The following is a 27,997-nucleotide window of genomic DNA, read 5'->3' as shown; positions in this document are numbered from 1 at the left end:
TCCAGCCCGGCAGGGACAAAGGGACCGAGCCAGGCCGGGGGCATCCCCGCGTCCTGCTTCTGGGGGTGCCGGGGGGGGCCTCGCTACCCGCTGCCCCTCGGGAGCTGCCGCGGGGAGAGGAGAGCAAAGGCTGCTGCGAGCGGTGGGGAAAGGGGGCCGGGGGGTCGGGGTGGGGGGCACAGAGCCGAGGGGGTCCTCAGCAGCGGGCACGGCTCTGAGGGAGGGGGAGGCGGGGGCAGGGGAAGCAAAGCCCCCGCCCCCAGCCCGGCGGATGTCAGTCCTGCCTCGGAACCGGCTCCTTCCCAAAGCGCGCTGCCGAAACGCTGCGGGGGTGGCGGGGCCGGGGGCCGGTCCCTGCACCGCTCCCCCCCCCCCCCAACCCCACCCCCCATGGCACCCCGAGGGGGGGCTGTCAGCTCCGTCCTTACGGGACACCGCGAGATGGGCGGCCCGGGCGGCAGGCAGCGTCCCAGCCCCGGGGCTCGCCGCTGCTGGCCGCACGGGGCTGCGCTGCCCGTCCTGCAGCGGGGCTGCTGCTGGGACGCACAGCAACTGTCCCCTGGCAGTGCCTGAGGTTTCTCCGGTCCCCCCGGGCCCGGCAGCAGCTCGGTGCTGCTCCTGGCCGTCTGCATGTCCAGAACTGCTGTCACCGTGGAGTGAAAGCCACCATGAGGTTAGCAATTCCCACTGTGTAGCCGCCCTACGGTCCACCCAGTCGTGGAGCCCACCCCTCTCAGCCTTGCTGGACACCGTTTAAGACACAGTCTTCATTCTCACCTGGATCAGCCGCTCATTTGTGTGGCATCATCCCTGACTTTGTGACCATAAGACAGGACCTGTTGACACATCTCCTTTCCCAAACCCTGCCACCAAAGCCATCGCTTTGTGTCCACCGCATCCCGCTGTCACCACAAGAGCCCAGCTGTGTGGGACAAAGCACAGTGCGATGGGCTCCATGCCCAGGTGTGCTCACCAGTGCTTTCTTTAGGGCAGTACTACCACCACCCCGACAGCAGGTCTATCCTGCCCTGCAGACAGAAGACAACTAAAATCACGCTCAGTGAGTATCACCCACACTTGTCACGCTCAGGGACAGTCCTGGACATTCAGCTCACACCTTGTCAGCAAGATTACCCCAGGCCCTCATTTCTCAAATGGATACCCAGAAGAAGGGCTGGTGCTTGTAAAGAAAATCCTGACCCCCCTGTTCATCTCTGTTAAATAACAGGGGCACAGCTGAAGTCCCACAGATGATGCGGGACCCCCTGTTAAAACCCGCTCGCCCTGGAGCCGGGGGCCCTTAGCAGAGGCCGTGGTGCCAAGGCAAGAAGCGGCGGTGCTCTCTCATCCTTTCCCTGCGCTGGAAGACAAAGGTAACGTGAGCAACACCCCCATCTCCTGCACGATCCGCGAACTGCGTGCCCATCGCCAGCGCACAGCAGAGGGGCTTTGCCAGCGTGCAGCATCCCCGTTGCAGGATCTTCAGGTCTGCACCAAAACCTGACCCCCTGCGAGACAGGGTGACAGGGAGGAACCACCCGACAACCCCAGATCTGCACAGTCTGTCTCCAAGAACAGAAAGGGAAGCCTACAGCACAGTATCCATTACAGGCTGTTTTAATCCCTGGTCTAATCCATTACAATCTGCTTTAATCCCTGCCCAGCTGCAAACATCCACTGAAGAAGCAGGGGTTGGCGTTACGTTCGGTCGGACCACGTTGTTTGTTAATTGATGTAAGGCAACCATATGCCACGGCACCGGGCAGTGCACAAGATTTCCAAGTAAGCAAGAAAGTAAATGTTCCGGAAGGCAAACTGTGGCACAAACGTAAAGTAGCAGAATATGCCTGCAACCGAGGGGGAGCTGGGTTCAGTTAAGGAAAGAAAATTGGGGTGGTTATGTTTGCTTGGAGGGGGTGATTTGGATGGAACAAGTTTAATGACACTAGCTACAGTAAGAAGGAAATAGATCCTGGCATTTATTCCATGCTATGCCCTTCTAAAGCAGCATTGATCATTTGGGGTTTTCATTGTGTATTTTTTTTCCCCCATTTTGCGTCATTTTTATTTGGGAAAAAAAAAAAAAGGCAACCGAAGAGTTAACTCCAACCACACTTGTCAATACCTTCCCCATCACTACCCCCATCCCTTCTGCCTTGCCCAGCTCTGCATGTCCTGGTCCCAAGCTCCTGCAGGGCTGCACACCCCCAGGCCTCCTCGGGGGCCCACAGTTTGTCTCCCAGCCACTGTCATCCCAGGAAAGTCCCGAGTGGGAGCTGGAGCCTTTCTTACCGGAACCAGAAAGAAAGGGGTCGGGGAAGAGATCATGAGAGGGAAATCGAGGGATAGGAACAGAAAGTAATGCCCCAGACTCACTGCACTCTTTTCACCTCTCTGCAGGTCTCCCACACAACTCAAGCGCTCCCAAGGGAGGAAATCCAACACGTACTAAGAGAAAAATCAATGCTTGCTTCACTTAACTTTAACCCATTTATTACGGGTGAGACCAGCCACTGGAAAACAAAGCAGCTCTGTGATAACGCTGTCTAGTCTGCTAAGGAAAGGCCTGAATCTACGTAAGCTAAAACAATGAAGAGCTGAAATGTCCCTGTAACGTCAGACTGGAGACTGCCTGCACGCGGGCCTGTTTCTACAGGTATAGGACTGCCCCTGCTGCGGGACAGGTTTCCTCCTAGCACAGCCAGGCAGGGTGTGCCACAGACCAGCCTGCCCCCAAAGCACGGCAGGACCATGGCAGGGAGCCTTCAGCACCGCTGGACTCGCTGCGGAGCTGAAGAGCGGCTGCTGGCGGGCACCGTGCAGGTGCCGCAGGAAGGAGTCTGGAGGGAGAATTCCCCTCTCAATCAGGAGCGCTCAGACAACCCCACTGTCCTCACCCACTGCTGGGGTTGCTCAACAGGTGCTCAAGCTGCAGAGCACAGACGAAGGACTCGGCAACCCACAGAGAAGGCAGAGGGGTTGTGAACACCCTGGGGAGATTCTGCAGGTTTCAGGTCACGTTCCTAGTCAGTGTTGGGTGCTGGTGTTGCTCCTAAAGCCGAGACTAGAAAATCCCCTTCTGCTGATAATTTTCGGCATCATCGGGAACGTCAGAGAGCTGATCAGAGTGGAAACAGTGCGTGGATTTGCGGCATATACAGAGATTAGTTGCGCAGCTCACAAGTTCACTGTGCTGAATTCACTGCATACTGCAGGTCACGTACATTTCTGTCTTGGAAACCCCACTAGAAATACAAGAACCTGTCTCCCCAATTTCAAATTATCCAAGACCTAAGTAAAATCCAACATTTTCAGAAGCATTTGCCAAATTTTTGAAAGCGTGTTCCTCGGAGTCTCTTAGAAGACACTGACTGGGTCAGGGCATTTAAACTTGCAGCCTCTCTTTGTCTTCTGAATTCAAAGAGCTCCTCTGCAAGCTGGATCTAACTGTGCTACATATAATGAAGAGAGGCATAATCATGGCTTAAGATGTTATAATATCCAAGAACATGCTGTGAGTACTAAGATATCCCCTCTGGAGAAAATCTGATTAAAAACAGGGAATCCGACTAATATTGACCTGGTCATTGATTCAGAAAGCGTAAGTGACTAATTTCCCTTCCCCTCCCAAGGTCTGCCTCCAATTTACAGGTTCCATGGAGAAGAGCAATCCTCCTGTCTAGCAGCAGCTTTGTGCACCTCTCATCAGCTCCTCATTTCTTGTTGTTAATGAAGCCTCGTGTCTGTGATTGTTTAGGGGTGGTTTTTGCCTCTGAGAAGCAGAGCACAAGCACTGCCTTGCTGTGCAAAGAGAATCTTAGCAAACCTAAAACCTATTCTCTACTTGTTCCACTCCTTCCCTAGGGCACAGCGGGACCTGGAAAGGTTCACGTCTTCTCTTCAAGACATTCACAGCAGGAGCTGGGGCTACTGTGACTTCAGGGACATGCAGCTCTTCGCCAGAGCTTCAGGGGCAAGGTTTAGCACAAACTTCTGGAAGAAGACAGGCACAGTGCTAAACCTTGTCACGTCTTGCTGCTGGGGAAACACCCTTCAAACACCCTCCCCCTTCTGCCAGCAGAAGAGGTACCCACCCTGACCACTGTGCTGCTCAGGTGACCCCCGTTAACAACAGTTAAAGCATTTCAGCTGTTCCTTTTTTTTTGACTGAAGCATGTCAGGGAGAGTGGTGGAGCTCAGCTGGCACATCTGAAGCTGTGGTAAATACGTAGCTGATGACAGTAACCCCAGCTGTCAGAGCAAGATGTGTCCGTGACCCAAGCATAGCTTGTGTTTAAGCACAGGCCTTGATTTAGGGTTTGATAACTACCAGATTTCACTAGCCACTGAGATAAGGCTGTTACAGAAGTGACTAGCATTTATAAAGCCTTTAAAAATGGGATCTTGGGAGGTGACATAATTCATTCACCTCTCTCTCAAACAGAGTCAACCGCACTTTAACTAAAGCACAGTACAATGGGTGAATCACAGCTAAACAATAGGATCAGACTCGGTTAAAGGGGAAAGGAAGAGATTTTTAGAAGATGTGAAAGCAGCCAATGAAGGACAAATTGTGCTCTGTCAGACTCAAGTTGTCCCTCCCCATGCTGCATTGTGCAGGAAGGTCTGATCCTAGAGCAGCCTTCCCTTCTAGAGGAGCCCTGGGACTGTCTTATCGCAGAGATCGCTGTTACGATCCAAAGATTGCAACAGTGCCAACCCTAAAGCACATTAAGGGGCAATCCGCCCATCAGTGCTGTACTGCAGGCTGTAAACCAAGGTCCCCAAAAGGCCAGAGAAGTCACACAACACAAACTTCAGCCAAGAGGACAGCTAAGGAAGGCATCACTAACTGGAGATGATCACATCTTCTCCAAGGCTCCCAGTGCACGTAGATAATGTTGTCCTCAGTAATCCCAGCAGATTCATTTCCTCACCTTGTCTGGCAGAGAAAACTCCAGGGAAGAAATTTAAAGCCAAGAAAACCAGGTCTGATCTAAAAGAGCACAAGGAGAAAGTTCAAAAACATCCACTGCAAAGTTTCATGACAGAATCTCCCTGCTTTTCCACCATGCCGTGGCCCCTGTGGCAAGGACCAGCAGTGCCTATATTGGAAATTCCAGTCGAGGCAGGACTCAAGCTGTCTTTCAGCAGGACTTAGTAGCTTCAAACAAGTAGGGACCAAACATCAGCCACATTCAAGTCCCCACAGGCTACTGTCAAAAGAAACAGCAAGAACCCACAAATCCACAAGGATGAAAACTTCCCTTGATAGACTCGAGCCAATCAGATACTGCACAAGGAGGTGTTTTAGAAAACACTTTCCCAGAAATCAGAAACAAGAGAAAAATGATGGAAGGTGGCTCTTCCCACCCCGCAGAGCTCACACTAGAAGAATGGAGCTGCTCGGTCAGCGGCACAGAAACTCTCTGCAATTAAGACTTTGCTCTCACCCCAGGTACTTTTTCCACTTTGTTTCCTCTTCCAGGCAAATCTTTCCCCCTTTCTCTCCCCTACAAAGCTTGAGATAGACCTACAAGGGCAAGGAGCTGTTTCTTCCTCTCTGCTCAAGGTAAATCCAAAGCTGCTCTGTGTGCGTGTGCGCGCACAAAGGCAGAATTTTCTTAGCTAGCTAGAGAGAAACAAGTCTGGCAGGGACCCTGGCTTTGATGGTGGGACTTCATAGGAGGATGTTCAACCTGCCGCAGCTTGGTGCTGTTTTCTCTCCCACAGCAAAAAAATAATAATAAAAAAAAAAAACCACCTTTTAAGATTCTCATCTATGGTTATTTTTTGCCCTCTCTTAAGACCAACCCCAAACAAAAGAGACGCTGAACTACAGCACTGAGGAAAGACTTTATGCCAGGCAACATGAGTGGAAGGGTGTATATCTAGTGGGGAAGAACAGAATGAAAAGAAAGAATTAATACAGGGAAAAAAATAACACCGAACTACAGCAAGAAGCAGCTGGCTGTAGGCAGGTGTTTCTTACCAAGCCCGTCCTGGCAGTCCCCCACATCTCCAGTGCACTGATTTAGCAACAACAGATCTCACATTGACTCCTGAGAAGAGCCAGGTTGAATCAAATCTCATGTAAATGGGGTTTGAAACATTTTGAAAGGAGTCGTCCCAGGTGAATTCATGCTCCCAACACTTCTAAGCCAGGAAGTAGGACAAAACTAAGCGGCAGCTATTACAGCCTTTGCTAGAATGTCTTGGCTCATAGCTTCAGCTCCCTAAGGACTCATTGAAGTTTCGCACAACCACAGGAAATTAGAAAAACATGATTGGCCCCGTGAAGTGTACAACATGTAACCCACACACCATGTGATGCTTGCTCAATACCAGGCTGGCAAAGACTGGGGATCACTCCTGCATGATCACTTCCATGAAGCAAATGCCAATTACTAAGTTAATAATTATTTAAGTTCCAGTGATGCCTACAGCTCCTATCAGAGTTTAGGAAAAGGCCTGCAAAGGCAGCAAAGAGAAAATCCCCACTCTGAAGTCTGACTGTGCCTCTCGCAGACAGCACACTGGTTCACTGCCTTCAGACAGGGTGAATGGGAACCTCGAAGAATGCTAATCTTCACAAACCAAAAATGCTGCTGGGGCAAATCAGGGACTTCATCTGGAGGAGGAGGAGGAAGGGCCTGCATTTTGTGCAGCACAAAACATGCAGCAGGCACTACTGGGTGCCCAGGCAGAGGAGTCAAAACCTTTTATTACTCCCCTTCCCTTAAATGAGCACCTGACCACAACATTTGTTGCTCCAAGCACATAATATATTTATCTTGCATACTGCTAAGCAATTTAGCAGCTGCCTTCTTTTGGTGGTTCCTCAGCTTTGTTACAGACATCCAGTGCAGCACCATAGAGACCACTCTTGACATTCTCCCGTTTCTGAATCTGTCCAGTACCTGATGATTTTAGTTGTACTCTGGAGCTGAAGAGCAATCTCAAAGGGGTTAAAATTCAGGGACGCAAATGAAAGTGCAATTAATAAGCCAGCTACATAAAAGATCCTCATGCTCATAATGCAATCGCCAAGGGTTGAACATTTTTCCTTAGGCTTACTCTACTCCATTACTGCAATAATGCATGGTAATATAGTTAACATTGATTTGCCGCAAGGTACATGTACTACATCTGCAAGCTAACAGGGAAAAGGGGGGAGGCGCTCTCCTTGAAAGGCTGGAATTACTTAATTATCTAAGGAAAATGACATGCAGATTTAACTGCACAGGGAAGGGCTAGGACTGACTTCCCCTGTTCCCAGAGAATACAGAATAGCACTCCTCGGCTACGTGACCTCCCTGCAAAGCAAACGCTCTTGGTTTGTTATTATTAATTACCCTGGCTCCTATCACTGCAAGTCAGAGGTGTTGATACTTCGCATCACCCCCAGCTATGCTTGCTATTCATAAATCATACTGAGAGGAGTTGCCAAGGGAGGAGAGGAAATACTAAAGGAAACTCATAAGCATCTCTAAACAGGCAGCTGCTGTTCAAAGTGGCTGCAGTCCTCTGCAGAGAGTCAGACGTAAACCAGTATCAGTGTTACAAGGCAGCAGGAGACAAATGCCAGAAGTGGGCAGGCAGGACAGGGAAATAATGCATTCAGATAGAAAAGGTAAAGGAAAGAAGATGGCCTGGGGGATTAACCGGAGCAAAGAGGGCCTTTCATCTTCACAGCCACAGGTCAGATCAGATGGTCTGATAAAAGCTGAAAGGCACTATTATTACAGATTATTAATCTGTAAGGGGCTGACTGTAGTCTGAACAGAGAGAGAGGAGAGAGTTCTAGTGGTCAAACCAGCACTGGTTTCCCTTTCAGAGCCTGGAGCAAGACATTTAAAACCTCTTTCCCAGTTTTCCAGCTGAAAAATGGAGCTGAAATTGCCTCACCATTCTGAAGGTGAAGTTCTGACCAGGGCTTTGGCCGTCCCACCCCTCCTACTCCTTTATACAATTAGACATTCCCCAGAAAGCATTCACACTCGGCTCCTCTCAATAGCTGTGCTTCAGCTGTTACTCCTTTTTAAAGGTGTGTCCGTAGTAAAAAAGTAAGAAATGTTAGGGTGACACCTGAGGGATTTATCTCAGCCCGGTTACTAGACAGATGCTGGCACTTTCTGACCGACACCGGTCATGCTATCTGGCTGGCAACAGGACGACATGGAATCAGATCTGGGTGAGAAAGGAGGGTGGGGGCACCTGGACCCCACGTTATCCCAAGATGGAACACATTCTCCACTCACAGCTTTTTGCTGACTCTTTTTAAAAATCATTTCAAACTTACAAACAGCTGAGACTTGGGAACAATGTTTGCTGGAAAGGAATGGTAGCTCATAGATCACTCGAGGTACGGTGAAAAAAAAGAGGAGCTTTCTGGCACTAACCCTTCGTTTGGCCACACTTCCTTGCCAGTTCAATTCTATTACTTTGGGGAAAGGAAATGTTCTTCCCCTCTTTCCTCTTCTATCTTTTGTAGCACGATGCGAAGAAACTAAAGATTTCAGGTGTTTTGTTCTTTTTCCAGCTGGGGAGGGAAAATGTTTTCTATTTCCTCACATTGCGCCTTTTAAATACTTCCTCACCCCCAGAAGCTTGACAGCGTGGAAAAAGAACCAATGAAAGTAAAACAGAAACAGAAGAAATCAGCTGGAAGTTATTCGTTCTAGTCTTCTATCACGTATCTAAGAAAAAATGGACAAAATAGGGTTAAAATATGATCTTCAAGCACTACTCATCTGTAATTCTGAAATATGGAGGTTACTGGTCTCTGAAAATCAGAGGGAAGAAGCAAACTTTAACAGAGAAAGTCTTTCTCTGAGTCATTAATTTTTTCTTTAAATATTTTTTAAACCGAAGTTTTTGATTAAATCAAACAGATTAGTATTAGTTATTTGCTATGTAAATTTTACAAATAGCAGGTTCAGGCTGACACTGTACTTTCCACAAGTGAATTTCTCATTAATACTGTAATAGCATTTCATGCTGCAATTAACTTTCCCCAGCCCAGACAAACAGAGTATTTCTTACTCCTCTCTCTAGGTTTTCCCCTGCACTGCCATGATCACTGCAGTACCAACACAGGAGACTCACAAGGACCTTTAACTGGCAGCTAAAGAGTCTTCTCTGTTGAGGTCCCTCATCGAGGTCCACCTTTATCACACAAGTAGACACAGGAGGGAGCTCACACACCCCCATTCACATTGAGGTTACATCTCTCCCTGCAGCAAAGAGAGTGATTTAATATCTCAAATTCTCAGTTCGGGGCTCCTTTAGGTCTTGGACTTAGATTTCACACCTGCTAGAGCAGGGCTCTACCCTTCTAGGTAGCAGAGCACCTGGTACGTGCTCCCCTCCACACCAGCAAGAGAAAATCTGTAGCTGTGTTGGCTGAGCTGGGACCAGAGGGTGAAATCTTTGCTCACTAGATTTGGCAGTCCCCAATGAGGCTGCACACACACCTGCAATGTAACATTGCTCTGAGATTGCCTTTTAACTTTGCTGCTGGTCTCCTACTTCCCCCTCAAGCCAGACCTGACAAAGACAACCCTAGGATTTTCTCCTCATTAGCCTCCTCCTGTTGTGCCCAAGCTGGATGCTCCTGAGCGCAGCAGAAGCCATCTCATGAGGAAGAGGGAGTAGGCGTTCCCTCTATTCATTTTTGTTTGCTTGTGCACACACCTAGGCAAAGTTCTTGAAGGTAATGCCAACTGACCCTTTGGATTCCTTTCTACAGCAGGTTTCGTTCCCTGTTTCCACATCACACGCACATGAGGCTAGGAAGCCCTTGAGGCCATTTACCATACAATTAAATAAAGCTTTTGATCAAACCACCTTGCAGTCAAGCAACTGTAAGCACATGTTTAGATTAAGCGCTTGCTTATCTGCCAGGCTACGGCCAAAAAGAGCACATCACTGTATTTGAGCGTGTGTTTCTATAAAAAATTGAGTAGGCACTGACAGTGCATCCTATTGTTCTAGCTTTTCCTCCATTCCTTCACGTCAGCATATCAGGTAAATTTTGGCTGTATTGGGTTTATGTGGCAAGGTTTTGGCAGCGGGGGGGGGGGGGGGGGCAGGGGTGGCCTCTGTGAGAGGCAGCCAGAAGCTGCCCCATGTCAGATCAGCTCCTGCTGGCTCCAGAAGGAACCCACCACTGGCCAGAGCCATGAGCAATGCTGGTTGTGCCTCTGGGAGTGAAGATTTAAGGAAAAAACTGTTGTGCAACAGTAGCTGGGAGAAACCAGCCCTGCAGCCACCAAGGTCAGTGCAGCAGGAGGGCAGGAGGTGCTCCAGGCACACAGCAGCAGTTCCCTGCGGCCTGTGGAGAGGCCCCTGGTGGAGCAGGCTGTCCCCCTGCAGCCCACGGGTCCCACACGGAGCAGATCTCCACGCTGCAGCCCGTGGAGGAGCCCCCGGTGGAGCAGGTGGATGTGGCCTGGAGGAGGCTGCGGCCCATGGAGAGCCCCCGCAGGAGCAGGCCCCGGGCCGGAGCTGCAGCCCGTGGAGAGGAGCCCACGCAGGAGCAGGGGGTCTGGGGGGAGCTGCCGCCCGTGGGGGACCCGTGCTGGAGCAGTTTGCTCCTGGGGGATGGACCCCGTGGTACGGAGCCATGTGGGAGCAGTTCTTGAAGAGCTGCTGCCTGTGGGCAGCCCCCACAGGATCAGCTGGGGAAGGACGGCATCCCGTGAGAGGGACCCACGTGGAGCAGGGGCAGAGAGTGACCATGAAGGAGCTGTGGAGATGAAGTGACAAGCACTGACCTCAGCCCCCATTCCTCGTTGTTCCCCTGTGCCTCTCAGGGGGAGGACATAGAAGAGGATGGTTGAGGGAAGGTGTTTGTGGTTTGCTTTTAGTTCTCACCGCTCCAGTCTGTTAGTAATAAGCAATAAATTATATTGATATTCCTAAATCGAGTCTGTTTTGCCCACAACGATAATTTGTGAGGGATCTCCCAATCCTTATCTCAACACTTGAGCACTTTTCCATTCCATTTTCTCCCCCTCTTCCTTTGAGGACAGGGAGGGAGAGAGCAGTTGTGGTGGAGTTCAGCTGCCCAGCAGGGTGAAAAAAACACAGCAAGAAAGCTAGTTTTGATCTAACTTCAGAAGAGGTTTTGGAGTATGTGATTCTTTACTGTATTTCTTTACAGTCCCCAAACTACAAGCACCAGGGAAATACCAGTCTGTAACAGCTGCAGCAGCAAGAATGAATCTGGATGTATTAGAAAGTCCCAGCAGAACACACATGTCCAAGAGGACATCATTAGATGTAAGGAAGATTACTGACTTTTAACTTCTTCCTTCTTTTTCTAATTCTGCTGCTTATCATTGATGTAGGGATGTAATTAATAGCAACCTCCTTGCAAGCCAGTGCTGGGATGCTGCTGCTAGACGTCTTCTTTCCAGTCAAACCCATAGAGAAGCCCCAGCTGCTGAATTATCTTCATGGCTTCTCATCATTTGCAATGTGAGATCACTCTTCATTTGAGGAAAAAAGTCTGTCTTGGTTTAATTTTTCATTTCTCTGTCTTCCTTGTATTTACAAGCACATTTATTTTCTAACAGGCCTGTTTCTTCTGCATTTGTAGAGTGTACTTTACACCCCTGGAGAGAACAGACATTCTCCATTACCTTCCGAGCAGACCCAGCGGGGGATCAGAGAGTGCAGTTTTCTCAGGGTCTGCTCCTCTGCCTCATTCATTACTGACTGAATAACTGCAGAATGAAAGCGTGAGTCAGCAGCCCCCGCTGCTCTGAATACACCCTGTCACGGGAGGAGCCAGCAAAACAAACGGGTGACATTCCTATCCCCTGGTTCCAGCAGATTCCAGAGGGTTTTGCAAACTATTGAAGGCAAATGCAGGTCATACATTGACTTTTTTTTTTTTGAATGATTTAAAGGGTATGCAGTTAGAACGACTCAGCTGGGCAACTGAGATAGTATCCATGGCAAAGTGAACTAAAAAGCCCAGCATCCTTGACAGTGCTCTGCCTTCTGACACAGGCATGGTCAGGTTTTCTGAATGATTTTACTCCTTTAATTCATTTCACTTGCTGCCCTGAGCAGAGGTCAAAAAATTATGTGTGATGAGGACTACACTTCACCTCAAAAGGGAGTTTCTCCTTATTTATATATTCCCTTTCCCAACTCTACAGCTTCAAAAGATAAGTCTTATTCATACTTGATGTGAAAATTGGCAGTCCACATACTCCAGAACCTTTCTCATCTCGCCTGGTGCATTGATCTCTCCTTGCCAAGGCTGAAGGACACAGATGCCTGCAGGACTAACATTAATACTGTTTTGCATACCAACCAATTACAAGGGTGTACTCAGAGAAATTATCATCAGCAATTCCTTGACAATATCTCCCATTAGATGCAATATTAAAGCCTGGATCTTTACAATATGCTCACTAATAAATGGGCCCCATACTGGAAGCTGCTCAGGATCTTTTTTTAAAGATCTGAGCACCACCATTTAAATCAATGACAGTCAAGGCAACTAACTCAGTGGTCTGAATAGCGTTCTGTACATGACATTTTCCTTGCTGGTGTGGGCACACAGTAATGTTTCAATGTACACCAGAATCCCTTGTTACACCAGCAAAGCCAGGTGTAATTGTGAAAAGTGACAGAGTATGATTTCACCTTGTACCTTTGTCATAATTTACATCAGCAGCAGGCGGGTACAAGTAGGCATGTTTCTAACACTCAGCTCTCACTTCACTGTACAAAATGCAGCTGAGCGGAAAATCAGCCCCACAGAAATACTTAGGATGTTGGACTCCTGGTCAGAAACAGCTGCCCATGGGGGAATGATCAAACTCTACTTCATATCCTGACATCAACGATGCTTTACTCAGAATCCTGCAGAGAAGTATTTCCTGGGAAAATACTTCCAGTATTATCCTGGGACGGGGCAACCCTGGCTATATGTACAGACCGGGCGACGAGACGCTGGAGAGCAGGCCCCCAGAGAGGGACCTGGGGGGTGTGGTTGACAGCAAGTTGAATATGAGCCAGCAGTGTGCCCTGGCAGCCAGGAGGGCCAACCGTATCCTGGGGTGCATCAAGCACGGCATCGCTAGTCAGTCAAGGGAAGGGATTGTCCTGCTCTGCTCTGCGCTGGTGCGGCCTCACCTCGAGTACTGTGTGCAGTTCTGAGCACCACGGTACAAAAAGGACATTAAACTGTTGGAGAGTGTCCAGAGGAGGGTGACGAAGATAGTGAAGGGCCTAGAGGGGAAGACACATGAGGAGCGGCTGAGGTCACTGGGCCTGTTCAGCCTGGAGAAGAGGAGGCTGAGGGGAGACCTCATCGCGGCCTACAACTTCCTCGCAAGGGGGAGTGGAGGGGCAGGTGACCTATTCTCTGTAAACACCAGTGATAGGACCCGTGGGAACGGTGTTAAGCTGAGGCAGGGGAGGTTTAGGCTGGACCTCAGGAAGAGGTTCTTCACTGAGAGGGTGGTTGCACACTGGAACAGGCTCCCCAGGGAAGTAGTCACTGCACCAAGCCTGTTGGAGTTTAAGAAGTGATTGGACTGTGCTCTTAGTCACATGGTCTAAAATTTTGGGTAGACCTGTGCGGTGCCAGGAGTTGGACTTAATGATCCTTATGGGTCCCTTCCAACTCGGGATATTCTATGATTCTACGATTTATTAGGCAGTGAGAAGCATTCATCCTTCCTCCAACAAAGCCCCCCCAGGTTCATCATGTCTCCAGGAGCACTCTTGGAATCCACCTCATTGGCTTTGAAACACTTTCCCTGGCACAAATGCACATAAAAGTGTATTTATTTCAAGATCTGGATCATATACAAGCTCCAACCCAAGTCCTGAGACACTAAAAACTCAAACACAATGTAAAAAACGAGCCATTTTACCACTTACTAACATTGCATGCAAGGCTGTGGAAGCATTAACTTTCTCTACCGCACTCTTCCCTGCCACACAAACCCACCTCCAGCCCCTTGCCAGCCCTAGCAATCTCCCAGAGAGCACATTCACACATGCAAACTACCTTGGATCCTAGGTGTGCAACCCCTCAATAAACCCAGCAGAGACTGAAGCAGCCCCTTTCCTTGGGGAACACCCACTGCGTTTGCTCCCTGACAGCTTGGATCGTCCCCGCGGCCGTTCCATCCTAAGAGCGGTTATCTCACAGCTGCGGCAGCAGAGATACATCTGCTAGCTGAGCCTGGCTGGGTTCTTCTCATAGGGAAGAGATAATGCAAGAAAGCCTGAGGATGGTGACGAGGAGAAATAGTTGGCCTGTCATGCCATTTTACATTAAAGGGGGTGCAAGGAAAAAGTATGTCTTAAACATACCGGTGATTAGAACAATAAATAAAATGTATCTGGTGCTCCTTTCTCTATCCTTCCCCTCCCTAAGATTTTCCCTTAAACACAACAGTAGATTTTATTCCCAGATGTCATCTGCTTTTTCCCAGACATTTTTGATTTGTCTGTGCTTTGTTTCACTAGAAGAGGAAATACAGCTGAGTATTTTCACCTTAACTGCATTTGTTGTTTAGTGTTTTGCACTGTTTTTAGTGGGCAGGCTAAATGTTTGTTAGAAAACATGTTTTGACAAAGGAGAAAAGTCATTTCCAGCTAGTTCTAGCTGTAAGAAAAGTGAGAGCTCTACATGGCTCAATGAGTCTGTATCAGAGATTTAAAAGGTGCCAATTTAAGATCTAATCCCAAAGCCCTTGCATGAGTGGTCCCATTAAAAGGAGAACAAATGTAATCTTTGCCCTCATAGATTTACATTCGTTGTCAATATAAGCAAATGAGAATGAAAGAAACTTGGAGCCAAAGCCTGTCCTCAGTTGCACCGCTTCAAAGAAACTCTCCAGGCATCAAAGGACAGGCTTTTAATTAACACTGGCAACACACGGAATTGAGGCAGGCACATATGGTTTTTATGTTGACAAGGGTGGTATCATTTTACACACTCTTGTTTCTCTGAATGACACAATACATCTGAAAGACAAAAGCTAGGATGTCTTCATCATAATGCACTGATAGTAACTGCTATGTCCGGATTCACCCTTCATTAGTTGCTGAGGTTTAATCAAAACACTTCTCTAAACAACTCTACCTGAACATCGCAGTCTGTAATTATCCCTGCATCTCAGTGATGTCTGTGTGTGAGCGTCAAGGCAATGATTGATCGATTCTCAATATTCCACCACTTATGATATTTCCAAGGTAAACAACTCCCTTCTCCATTGGGAAATAATATCTAGGCTAAATCAAATTGCAAAGTACTAAAAGAAAGCTAGCCTCCTCCATATTAATCTTAAACCATTTATGATAGATCAAGGCGTTGAGTCTTCAGATCTAATGAGACTTGTGTGCTCTGAAGCAACTCTTTAATTGATAAGTCAGGAGATGAACAACCAGGTTTGTATCATGGAGAAAAAAAATGGCACGAACAGCTTGTTCCCAACCCAACTGGAGTGTGGAGGAATTCTTGACTCCCACTTTGAGTGTGAAGAGAAACCTATTCATCGCCTGAATTCGTTTCACCACTCCTTGGGCACCTGGCTCAGAAAATCTTCTGTGTACTGCATATTTGGAAAAATAGAAGCCATGTCATCAGTTTATCTTGTTCTCCCATACCCTAAAGCTTCTTAAAAACACTGTAAAGCCTCCTTGATGTGAATATAAATTATTTTTATGCTATGATACCCTGAGTAATACACAGGAAACTGACCTACATGAAAATGAAGCCTGCTGAATGATTCTCTCTTGTGAAATCTGGCTACTGGTGACGAGCAAAGACAGGAATGGGAGAGAAATTGTCTCTGAGTGTTAGAAAAGGTACTGGTGCGGCAAAGCAGGATGCTGGCAATGTTTTATTTAGATGTAACGTAAACCTAGCTTCCACATAACAGTCGTGATCTAAAGGCTGTCATGTTAGAGGGCAGATTGTATCCGTACCTCCAGTCAAGTTTGTTCCTTACTGATAAGTAGCAGTACTGAGATAAGACCAATGAATCCCAGAGGAATGAGCACAGAGTTATGCTTTAAATAGACCAACAAATCCACAAGAGAACAAGATCCCACTGACCATTTACTCGCTCTATGAGAGCAAAATTGAATTAAGCTCGGGGTCAATCTGTTGTCCTTGCATTAACTCCAGCCCACATACACTTCAGCCTGCAAACTGGCCCACCCCTCAGTTTAGCACCCCTCAGTGCAATGGACTGAAAATAGAGCTGCTTCTCTCCACAAGCACTCTCCCAACCTCAGTACCTATTAACTACTCTGAGTATTTCTAGATTTCCTCATTTTTTCCCCCATTTCCTCATTGGTCTCAATCCTGTATCATAAAATGGCAAAGCTCCTTTGGAGTTAACCTCAGAAACGGGATCTAAGCCCACAATGGGGTTTTCAAAGCTCTTGGCAGTGGCCTAAATTCAGTCTCTTTGAGCAACAGTAAAAATTTTCACCAAGAGCAAAATTAGGTGCTTCAGATAACCCCACTTCAACTCTGTAACAGCATTTTTCTCTGCACTGCACTTTGCAGTCCTCTTTGCTCTACAGATGCCATGTACATTATAAATCATAGGCAGGCAAGGATCCTACAGCATTTCTTTGAACCTTTTCTCTCCCCCCCTGCCAAAATACCAAGACAGCTGAACTGCACAAAGATGTTTATTCTCCCAGAAAGAGCAGCAGCGCTTTCTTTGACTACTGCTGGCTTGGCACATGAACTCTGATTAACTCCTGTCATGTTAAGTCACATCGTTTGCAAACTGCCCCCATTTCCCTCCCTCAGCCCCTCCACCAAACAACAACAACAACAAAAAATCACCGATTCAAGGAGAAGAAATGGGATCAGAAAAGGAAAAAAAAAATTAAGGAGTTTGTTTCTCACTGAAAGGCACATGTTCTTCAGAGGCAAAGATGACAAGGTTTTCATGTTTGCTGACCTGAAAAAAATTGTATTTACAGAAGTGTGAAGGAAATCTGTTCCATTAATTTGCTTGCATTTTATCCCCCATAACATTAGGAACATAACCCTTTCTGTCTCCCCCATCAGATGACATTCCACATCAGAGCTAGGCTGAGGCCACTGTCATGCCCCATTAAGCATTAGTGGACTTTTCTCAGCCAGTTGAAGTATTTAAAAACTCCCTAGAAAACACATTAATCAAACAGATCCATAGTTGTGTAAAATTGACGTTTTTAAATATACCATATTTAATAAGAAATGGACTGTCAAGCAGCTTCAACATGCCAAATTGGCATAGCTCATTGAATCTCCTGGCTTATGAACAACACGTAGAAGTACAGCCCCTTTTATGTCTATTTTTTTTCCATATTTTATTCTTTTTTTTTCTTTTTTTTTTTTTTTTAAGAAAATCAAAGCTAAAATCTAAATATAGAAGCAACGGACAAAATTTAGTACAGAAGGTAACCTGAGGGTCATGAAGCTGATGTCAGACCAGAATATAACCAATTTACCTGTGTGAGAAAACTAATATGTGTATTCACATGCCCCATAAAATGTATGGCTCCTATTTTAAAACAAAGCTGACAAATAGTTGTACAATTTTGAAAATGGACCACTTTTCATGATCTTGCAAAGTCACACGCAGCATGCTGCGTTCCAATTACAAACTAAATGGCATGCATTCACTAGCAAATAGGAAACAGAAAATGATTTGCTTTGAACATCCTGCATCAAGAGAAAGAGTTTCAAGTGGCACAGTATAGAAAACGTCTTCAGCATGCATTTAATCCACACAGATCAACATTTGAGGGTTTGCAAAATTAGCAACCAGCATATCAAGTACCCCTGCCCCATTACACAATTATAGCACTCCTCAGCCCCACAAAAATATTTATTTATAATCGTCTTGTTGCTCTGTGTTTTCTACTGCTGGAAGCTATCAGGAATGCATGTCACTTCTGAACATCTGTGAGTAATACGTGGGGCATGGGCTCATGTCTGATGTGGCTAGCTGTGGATGGATTAAAAGTCACATTGGAAACATGGCTAAAGGACTACAGGTTCAACACTGGCCAAAATTGTAGTGTTTTTCCAGGAGGCGCCTGCCTTCTCTTCCCCTTTTACTCTCTTATGGCATCAGACCAGCCCTAGACAAGAGGCAGCAGGTAGAGCTTGGCTCTGATCCCTGCAGTTAAGGGGGTAAAAGAAAGTAACTTACAGCTGATACCACAGGAAAAGCAACATGGCCAGCATCTGCTCCTAGGAGGTCAAGAACTGTAAGAGCACTGTTCCCTGATTCATTTCTGGCATACATCACTCCATCAGGTGCATGAGAATTGTCCCCAAAAAATCAGCTCCACTAAAATCAAGGCAGTTACTCAGAATTTACACCAGGAGCTGAATCTACCGAGACACATTTAATGTGTGTGCAGGTAGGAAGAACATACGTAAGTACAGGAAAGGCAAACAAGGAAAAACAAGGGCAGAAATAAGTGAATAATCAAGAGAAAGCAGCACTCAGGTTGTATTCATACTCTCCTACTTCCAGACAGATGAAACAAACATGAATGTTTGCCTAAAAGCAAAGGGAGGAAATGCTATTCATCGCATTTACCCTTCATCCTGCACCAGTTTCAGAGCCCATCCTCCTGCAGTGTGGTTGACAAAGCTGGTGAAATAAATAGGGTATTTATCCTGCAGCTTGTGTTTCAAACAAAAAGGTGGGCCCACCAGCAAGGGAACTGGCTCAGCAGAAAACAAAACTTTGCAAGCAGGAAAAACACGCACAGAGGTATTTCTCCTAGAAGGAGAAAAACAGTACAGCTTTAAACATCCCCGCAGAGTTAGGATGGCCCCAAGACAAAAGGAAGGTGCTGGAACAACTCCACTGTCCTTTCTTGTGTTCATTTGAACTAGTACAGGAAGGGCCGGAGGCAGAGCTACCAGCCAGGAGCACAGGCTGGCCAGCACGAAGCCAAGCAGAGATCCTGCAGAGCTGGACAGCTTGTGCGGAGATGTGGAGACCTCACCACAGCAGCAGTGCAGTGCAGCCCTCAGGTGTGAGGGAGAGAGACAGCTCACTGGGCTGATGAATCTGAGCACAAACAGAGGAGAATTTGGGGGTGCTACCTTGTTCCACGTCTCCTTTCATTGACATAAGGAGTCTGCCAAATGAGGTCAAGCCACCAGGACTTCTACTCATTATTTTGCCCCTAAATAAAAGCCAGTATCAGTTACATCATAAGGAGCTACATTCTCTTCCCCTACCAAAGCTCCTAAGCATGTTTTGCATCTTAAGTGGAAGAACTGGAGTGTCACAGAGATGAAAATCAAAGAATATTCAATGCCAAAAGTTGAAAAGTTCAGCTTTGCCCAATTACATACATTAAGGGTGATGGTATGTATTCCTTTGAAGCCCAGCCTCCCTGGGTTCTGAAAGCAAAGTCCCAGACTTGCTTTCACAGAAATGGCAAATTTCAGGGGAAAACAGCAACAACAAAAATACATTCACTGGGAGAAGAAAAAAAAAAAAAAAAACAAGCATATGCAGGGGGCAACATTAGTGCAAACGCAAGAAAGCCTTGGCCTTTTCCCTGGGTTATGTTTTTCATCCATTTGCCTTATAGCACAGCACAAATTTAGAGCTAAAGAAACTCCTGATTCCGAACACAAAGGCCCGGAGTAACAAGGCCATGCTCTGAAGGATCACAGTTCCGACTTTCTCATACGCGGACAATACTTGCTCTGTTCTGTACAGAGAAGGAAACGGTCCACCCTGAGCAGACCACATCCTCCCGGACAGATGAGCACCCAACATATCAAAGTGGCTTCCCCCTAACACCCTCCCTGGATTTTCAGTTATTTAAGAAGAACAACAGCAAACAAAAGCTCAATTGTGAGCGCATCCTGAACTCCCAACCATCCAGAAAAGCACTTTCTTTATTCACTACTGTCAGTTTTTGTTGTTGTTGTTGTTTTACTGCTGCCAGCTACACCCCAGTGCTCCAGGGTAAGTCACAAAATTTTCCATTCTTTTAAGACAGGAACAGTTCAGCTTAGGGAAGGGGTCATTGTCTGGGTGGCTGGGTGCATGTACCTGATGTCAGCACCGGCTTTGGGAAACGAGAAACCTAGTAAAGAGAGACGAGGGAGAACTCCCTCGTAATGCAAGCACATCCACAGCCCCAGGATTTGGTTTAGTAGATCTGGCAAGAACTCATTAGCAGAGCTACTGCAACAGCACTTAAAGACTGCAACCGCATCTGGGACTCTGTCATATTGGATGTGGTACAGATTGTCACTGCCAAAAACTGTTTTCATGCTAAGCACACAATGCAGAGTGTAGGAAGAGAAATGAGTAATTTGCAGCCACCAAACCAGGCTGTCTTGACTGAGCTGGAGGGCAAATGCAGCTTTATTCTGCATGCGGGTATGGGATGCAGTGCACACTACCTAGTCCCATGCATCCATGCTTAAAGAGCTTCGTATTAGCATGGCACACGAACCAGTGCATCAGGGTGCAGGTGGGAATGCACACCACGTATCACAGACTTGATTTTATCCTGCTTTCCACTAGCCCACGTGTCTGAGAGCACACCATGCAGAGCAAGAGTTAAACCCTTTTGTTAGACGAGGATGAGATACGAGTTCTCAGCCACCCAAACCCCACTCTTTAAAACCAAGCTCTCATGGACTGGCTTCTGAGCCAACCTCAACGCTGTCAGACGGGTTTTCTGTTAGGAAGACCGGACTTTGCAGGTTGACCCCTTTGATTGTGACCCCTGGGAACAATCAGAGCAATCAGCAGACTAAGGAGAATGCAGTGTAGAGGCAGGGGACAAGAGGAGCTCTGCACACCCATGGCAAGTCTGTGCCTGCAGCTCCCAACGTCTGTGGTAGCAGGGAGGCGAATTCTAGCAGTAGAAGGGTGGGGATGCTGGGCACAGTGGTTTTCCACCATAGCAACTGTTACTATAACAGCACTTTCAGAAACTGTGCATCTTAGAAGGATGTTACACCTCCCTAGGAAGGAGGTAGAGGGAATATAACAGGAACCAGAGCAGCCTACTCACATGTGCAGAGGCAGAGAATTTCAGCCTCCAGCTCTGACACAAGCTGGCAACTCCAGGCCTCCAGCTGCCTTCCCTTCCCAGATGTTTGGGGTCAGCTAATACAAGCATGCAGCACCATGGTTTGCTGTCAGGCGTCAGCAAAAGCTGGAGACGTGGTCGATCTGTAAAGAAAGCAGAGATGCTAGGACCAGGACTTAAATGTCATTTTTCCCCCTTTCTTGAGGTCTAGCATCATAGGATTCAGGTAGGTTTGAAGGGGAGAAAATGAATAATTAATTTACGCAATTAGTAATAATACTTTGAATTAATGTTAGTGTTAGATTTATGGAGAAGCACATGCCCTACAGGTTACAATTGGTCGTGGATCACGCGATGGATAAATGTTTACAATTGCCTCTGTGCCTGCCTGCCGCAGCCAGAGCCGCCCTCCAGCTCCACAGCTCCCCACACTGCAGGCACGTCCCAGCCCCAGCCGCCACCAAACCGCCGCCTGCCAGCCCACGCTGCAGCAGTGACAGCAGGCAGCAGAGCCACGAGGAGCATTTTCCTTGCCCTGTCCCACAGCTTGCTCAGATTTCAGGCTCCACCTGCCAGGGCAGGCTCCCCTTGCTGCTGCTCAGGGATCCCCGCACTTCAGCTTTCTTGGTAACTCATGATGTGCCACTTGGAGAAGCTAATGTGCCACATTTTTTTCCCTTATTTATATGAAATCTCACCTAAAAAATAGACCTGGTTTGGAAAAATATTACTTTCTTTTCAAAATTTTAAATAAAGTGCATTTTTTCCCTTCAAAAATTAAGACCATTGGCAGTTTGTCTTTCTCACAGAGAAAATTTAAAACTAAGATATTCATGTTTAAAAATGGCAATAAATTTGCAGCAAGTTTTTATGACTGCTTCGTTTTTTTCCCACTTCTTGCAGTCTGTTCCTATTCGCACAAAGAAAGGGGGAAGCAAGAAAGTTGCTCACTCCTCCCACCTCTCTCAGAAGCTTTAAAAAGCAAAAACACATTTTTCAGGAGATAACGAGAACTTACTTAAAAGCTTTTCTGAAAAACAACATTTTATTTATGCTTTTTAGAAGCAACTAAAATTTTTGCAAGCAGATCTGCAGAAAACAACCGTTCGGCAAAAGTTTTCCATCAGAGGATTTTGACCAGCTGCCGCTCAGGTCTGCCAGGCAGGATGCTGTGTGGACATGAACTTTCTTAGAAGTTAACTCAAAAACACCCAAGTTTCTCCCTCAAATGTCTTTACTACTGTGCTGTATGTAGCTTTAAGTTCAGAAGTTTGGTTTTGAGTCAATTTGACAACACAGACGCACTTCTTAGAAAATTATTTCCACTTACACGGCATAGTAGGGGCTGCACGTTATTGCACTGCAATGTCAATCTTCCTCAGAAATTGCCAGGAGAACTTTTTTTGCACTTTTGTTACAGTCTGAGACATGACTCACTGCCTTGTTACTGGCTTCCTCGCAATAAAGGCCTCGTCTTTATGAACAAGTGATATACAGTGAGGTGCTGGCACACAGTGGTGGGAAGATTATGTTTAATTCAACCTCTGGAGTCCTGAGATGGACTTTTATGTCTGCACAGAGTAAGATTTATGACTAAGCTACCCCGTGATTAGAGATAACATGCAAAAATATGTCCAGATCTCTTGGGCATTTTCCAGCTACCAGAGTGGCTATGAGCAGAGGTCACCTGCTTTCCAAATCTCGTTCTTGCCTATTTCACATACTGCATTGTCTCATGTTAGTCAGTGATGTGTTTTCTTCCATGCTGAGGTCAGACATCTTCATCGTACCTTCTCTGAAGCTTTGCTTTCACCTCACATCTCCAGTAGCCTTCACCCTTTCCACTTTCCACCCCTTGTCTTCTTCAAATAGCTGAGACATACACATGAGCCCCGTCTCCTTCTAAGGAGGACTTGTAGGCTAGGACACGTGGAAGCACTTAACTCCTACTTAAATCCATGCGAGTGTGGCACCCACCTCCATTGGCAGCTAAGGCCTGAGTTAAGCTGACGGGCACTTAGAAGACTACAGCTACCCCACTTCTGAATCTACTTGCCTGGGGAGGGCAGGGAACAAGAGCCTGATGTGGTGCCTCCAGAAGCCAGTTACCATATGTAGATCTATTGCACGTTGGCTACTCTTTTGCCGCTGCCTATCTACGTGCTTTTACTTGGTGGTAGATATGAGGCAGTCCATCTCACAGTCAAAGTGGAGCTGATGCTCCATAAATCCACGTCTTATCTAACCTCAGAGGGACTTGCTTAGGCTGAGGGAAGGAGAAGGAAGGAAGAACTGCCAGCACTGCAGCCAATCATCTCTAGTCTTTCCCTTTTTAAATCAAAATCAAATAATACCCCATGCTAGCTCAGGGTCCACACAAGGATCTTTATCAGCCTGGGCAGCACTCAGTGGGCCTGTGCGCACTGTCATCACTCGCAAGCCAAGGACAGCGTTTCAGCAGCTATGACAAATTTTGAAGTGGAACTGTCCTACCAGAAAAAAATGAAATTACATACACCGCAGCCACAGCTCCCCATCTTAGGCTGCTAGAATTCCCTGTATTGCTCTACATAATGTAATATTTCGTCTCTGTCCTCCCATGCTTGCCTGAGCAATGTGACAGTTGTCATTGGAAGTGGACTGCGTAAAACATTTCGCAGACATCAGGCAGTAAGACACCCTTGCAGTCTGAAACAAAAGACAACAAATGAACACATGCGGATGATAAGGGAAATAGCCTGGACTCAACAGTGATGGGGAATAACTGATGGCACGACCATTTCACACCCGTTTTCTTCTCAAATACTCGTTTGTCTAAATAATCTGGCTACTCAGTAATAAAGGGTGCAAATGGAAACAATGATGTGCGGCCGCCTGCTTTGTTCAGTTCAGAGGGAATTCTGGTCTGCTACCGCTCTTCTCTAGGGGATAATTCTTCACTCTGCATCTGTACTCTTCTGCTATGGGAAGCCCCAGTGTGAGCCCTCTTAATTTGGCAAATATGAGTTCAACATCCAACACGATCAAGTCAAACAGCCTTTCCAAACAAAATAAACACTGGCCCAATATTTGTTTGCAGGTTTGGACCAGCTCTGGAAAACAGACAGGGATGAAAGCATCCATCCGTTACACCCATGAGTGTAAATCAGTACAACTTCCCTGACTTCAGCAAACCTCTCCCAATTAATGCCAGCCTAGGATCCAGGTCACAGGCTGCCAGCACAGCATAGGAACAACCAAAGAGAATTCTTGCATGCAGAAAAGGATAAATTGGTGTTCCCCCTTGGCTGGTCCCTCCCAGTCAGACTGTTGAAGGGACTGATGGGTACGAAGAGAACTCCCACACATCACTCTCAGAGAAAAGCTTCCCAAACCAGCCAGGCTGGCAGTGGAAGCTTTCAAGAAGCCAAGGCTGTAAGGAGATCCTGCTGCATTGCTGCTGGGAAGCCTGCAGGGAATCTCGATACATTTTGCTGTATGCTCATCCTGCTGGACAGCTCATCTCTTTTCTCAAATATTTATCTCCACCTTTACCTTTCTTAGCACACAGAAGGCTCTTTTGGTTGTACTGAATTTAGCATTTTGCATGAAATGGTCTCCCCTGTCACTGGATTTCACATAAGATTTAGCAAATGAAACAAAAACCACTGACCTAACAGGAAGAGTTTTTCCATGTTTAAAAGGAAATCAGGAAAGGAAGAACTGAGTCCACAACTAACATGAGGTAAAGATCTACAGTGATTGAGACAGGACCTCAAAACAAACTAAGCAGTCGATCTTGGCTTTTCTAAAAGATGATAATAATGAAAATAGGGTCAAAGCAATGTTTGGAAATACATACGTGGGACAGGAAATTTCCAGTTCCATGGAAAAGAAGTAAAACTCCATGTTCTCTTTGTGCCAGTCTGAGAGATTAGGCAATCCACGTGAGAATCCACAGACCTCACCTCAAAGATTTAGAACTGGTTTCTTCATTACCAAACTGCTAGGAGATTAAAAAAAATTATCAGGTTGCTACAGGCCAGATATTCTGGCCTCTACCATATGCAGGATTTCACAATCTTTTCTGAAGGAAAAAAAAAAAAAAAAAAAAAGACAGAGATAACTGGAAGCAGACTTTCCCAAGCTAGATCTCCAATATCGTAATAAGTCTGTTTGATAAGGTTTGCTTCCTCTGCACAAGAACTGGAGTAAACCTCATCTACCTGCATTCCAGTAAAGCTGTGTTAACATTTGGAAGTTGTCAGTCAAACAAGAAAAGAAGGTTTTAAAGGGATTTGGGTAAGGAATTGCAAGAGTTGGAAATAGCAATAGCTAGTATCAAACATGGAAATACGAAGATGGAGGGAATTTACTAGCGGATTGCCATAGGGACTAGTCTTGCTCTGTGTTTCCCCTTCTGAAATTATACTCAAAAAGTAACAGAAATGAGCCAATAGCAGGAATGGACAAACCATCACAAGTTCTCTGGAGGATCACAGTGAAACCACTCAGTTAAGGACCAGTAAGAATTGTGGCTTTAAGCCAGGAGCTAATCAAAAGAAAGACAGAGCGTGCTGCATCAGTTGCTCAGCAAATGACACCAGCAAGATGCAGTAATGGGGGAAAAAATGTCATTGTAACCCATGAAGTGCCTTCTTTCCAGTAAGAAAGAGAGCTGTTAGATGACTGAAAGAACTCTCCCTTGGGAAAAAGTCGATATTTCCTGTCACCTATACTCAGTAAGTCTGTTAAGATCAGAAATGGTACAAAACAGGGCTAACAGTATGATCAGGAAGACAAAAACTATCTGACAAGGAGGACCTAGTATAGCAATATAAAAGGGAAAAGGGATATGACTGGTCTTCATTAACATCTTAGGTGATTAACACTAAGGAAAGAACTAACAACTAACATTATGCTGGGTAATATAAAATAATTTCTAACCACCACAAGAGTGGTATTACGGAACAACCTTCTGGTAGCAGAGATCCCTAGATTGTTTTAAAGTGAATTTACTCAGTGAAGGAGTTAATGCCTTTGACAGCACAGACTTGAACTTCTTGACAAAGGAGATTCACTCCAGGCCTTTGCTTTCATGTTTCTGGACTCCTAAAAACCAGCTGAATCCACGTTTCCACCTACTGGCTTGAAATGTTTGTTCTATAATGACATTCTTCAAACATTTATCACTGTCATCTGTTCATTAGGCACTGAATACATGATTACAGCTCCACCAAAGAACAAACATATTTAGGCACTTCTCATCTAAACAAAGTACCCTAACACCCTTTTATATAAGTTCCCTTTTCCCAAAAGGAATCTCAAAACACTTAAATGCCATGCGCTGCTTTACTTTAAAAAAAGATTTACCAATTATAGCATGCAGCTCCTCTGGGGTGACACATGTCAGCCGTTTTAATTGTTCACAATAGCAATGCAAAACAGACAAGAGCTTACCCTACTGAACATGTGAAGAAGAATTTCAAGTAGACAGGTTGGGACTACACTAAACTTGGACTCTGGCCAGGACTTCATGTTTGACACCCTCAGATGGTCCCATAACACCTCTGAAGCATCAGGGAACTTTGTTTTAGGCTACAGCCAGATGAGGCTCTCTGCTGTCCTAGACAGCTGGATGGTACATAAAAGGGCTTTTTTAAAAAATCTGGTAAATGAGCATTAGGATCTAGGACCACTGTGAGGCAGAATAAGGATTTTTTTTTTTCCATGTTTACAGATAAACAGAGGCTCACTGTGTCTAAGTGACTTCCCCACAGCAGCAAAGGAAGTCAGTGATGGATTGAACTCCAGTTTATACCCAGGTTGCTCCTCTTTTAACTGCTCGTGCATCTGTCCACTGCAGTGAAGAATAAATATGAGCTTTACCCATGAGAGTGAAAACCTCCTGTACTTGTAAAGTCTCTCTACACAAAAGCCCCAACTATCTGGATTTTCAATATCTATTTCACCATCTGTAGTATCTGAAGCACTTAAGTAGCCCGTCCTTTCAAAACAAGCTGTCTCCATGCATTAGTTTCCATGCGAGCCTTAAGACTCATTTGTGTACCATTTAACACAATAGATTTAATTTTAGTCCAAACTATGCCAGCACAAGTAGTGAATACATTTTGTTCTCTAGAAGAGAGAAAATTTTGCACTTTTATGGCTTTACGCATCAAAAGAGCTCCAAATGCTTCACAAACACTGATGTATCAGGGGGCATCCATCAATCAGATCTGCTCCGTGACGTCAGCTCATACAGACCGTGATCGAAGTCTCCCAGTGGTCTCATGAGGGAGCAATGTTTTCAGCTTCGCTTTAGAGCTGGGCTAAGAGAAATTCAAGAAATGGGGAGTTGAACTTAGATTACTGAAGTCATGTGCCAAAACTCTAACTACTGAACCAGCCTTTCCTTCACTGCAAAAGAAAAGAATAGATCACGATGAGCTCAGGTGGCACTTCTCTAAATTGAATATTTCTTTAAGTAAGAGCTTCAGATCACTGGAAGCACTGATGTTCCCCACTGCCCCTTCACAGTCCAACTCCTCCTCTCCCCTCTCCTCCACTCCCCAATCCCACCGCATTTGAAAATGTCATCGTTCATTTGGTGACACATCCCAGCCATGTGGGGTGGCAGCTGAGTCATCTTCCCGCTGCGAACGAGGTGTGATGGTGACAAGCACCTTACAACTGCACAATCCTTTTTTGGGCACGCTGTGTTGGAGGCTGCTCACCCCATTCTATACAAAGGGATGGGTGGGAGGAACAAATCAGCGTGGAAGAGTTCCACACACATAACGGAGAATGGGGGAATTGGAGGTGGCCCTACAAATCAAATTACATCTTCAAGAACAGTGAAAAACTAAAGGGCACCTAGAGAATGAGGCACAAAGGCTAAAAAAAAAATAAAAGAATGAGTCAGAGATTTCATTTGAGT

The 27,997-nt window shown here is 46.2% G+C and overlaps 1 protein-coding gene across 1 annotated transcript in view; it reads right to left on the bottom strand.

Moving 5' to 3' along the window:
• SORCS3 (sortilin related VPS10 domain containing receptor 3) overlaps positions 1–27,638 on the bottom strand; it is a 313,332-nt gene extending 285,694 nt beyond the window's left edge. Inside the window, exons 1-2 of the mRNA XM_083845055.1 lie at positions 27,325–27,638; positions 21,061–21,221 (exon numbers count right to left, since the gene is read on the bottom strand). Of these exons, the coding sequence (XP_083701181.1) occupies positions 21,061–21,221; positions 27,325–27,352 (189 nt within the window). The 5' untranslated portion in view covers positions 27,353–27,638. The remainder of the gene's footprint in view (positions 1–21,060; positions 21,222–27,324) is intronic.
• Positions 27,639–27,997: the final 359 nt, after the last annotated feature.

The sequence above is a fragment of the Anser anser genome (assembly GCF_964211835.1).
Source record: "Anser anser genome assembly, chromosome: 7".
In the NCBI taxonomy this organism is placed as follows: domain Eukaryota; kingdom Metazoa; phylum Chordata; class Aves; order Anseriformes; family Anatidae; genus Anser; species Anser anser.
The sequence above is the reverse complement of the archived record's forward strand: the minus strand, read 5'-3'. Positions and strand labels throughout refer to the sequence as shown.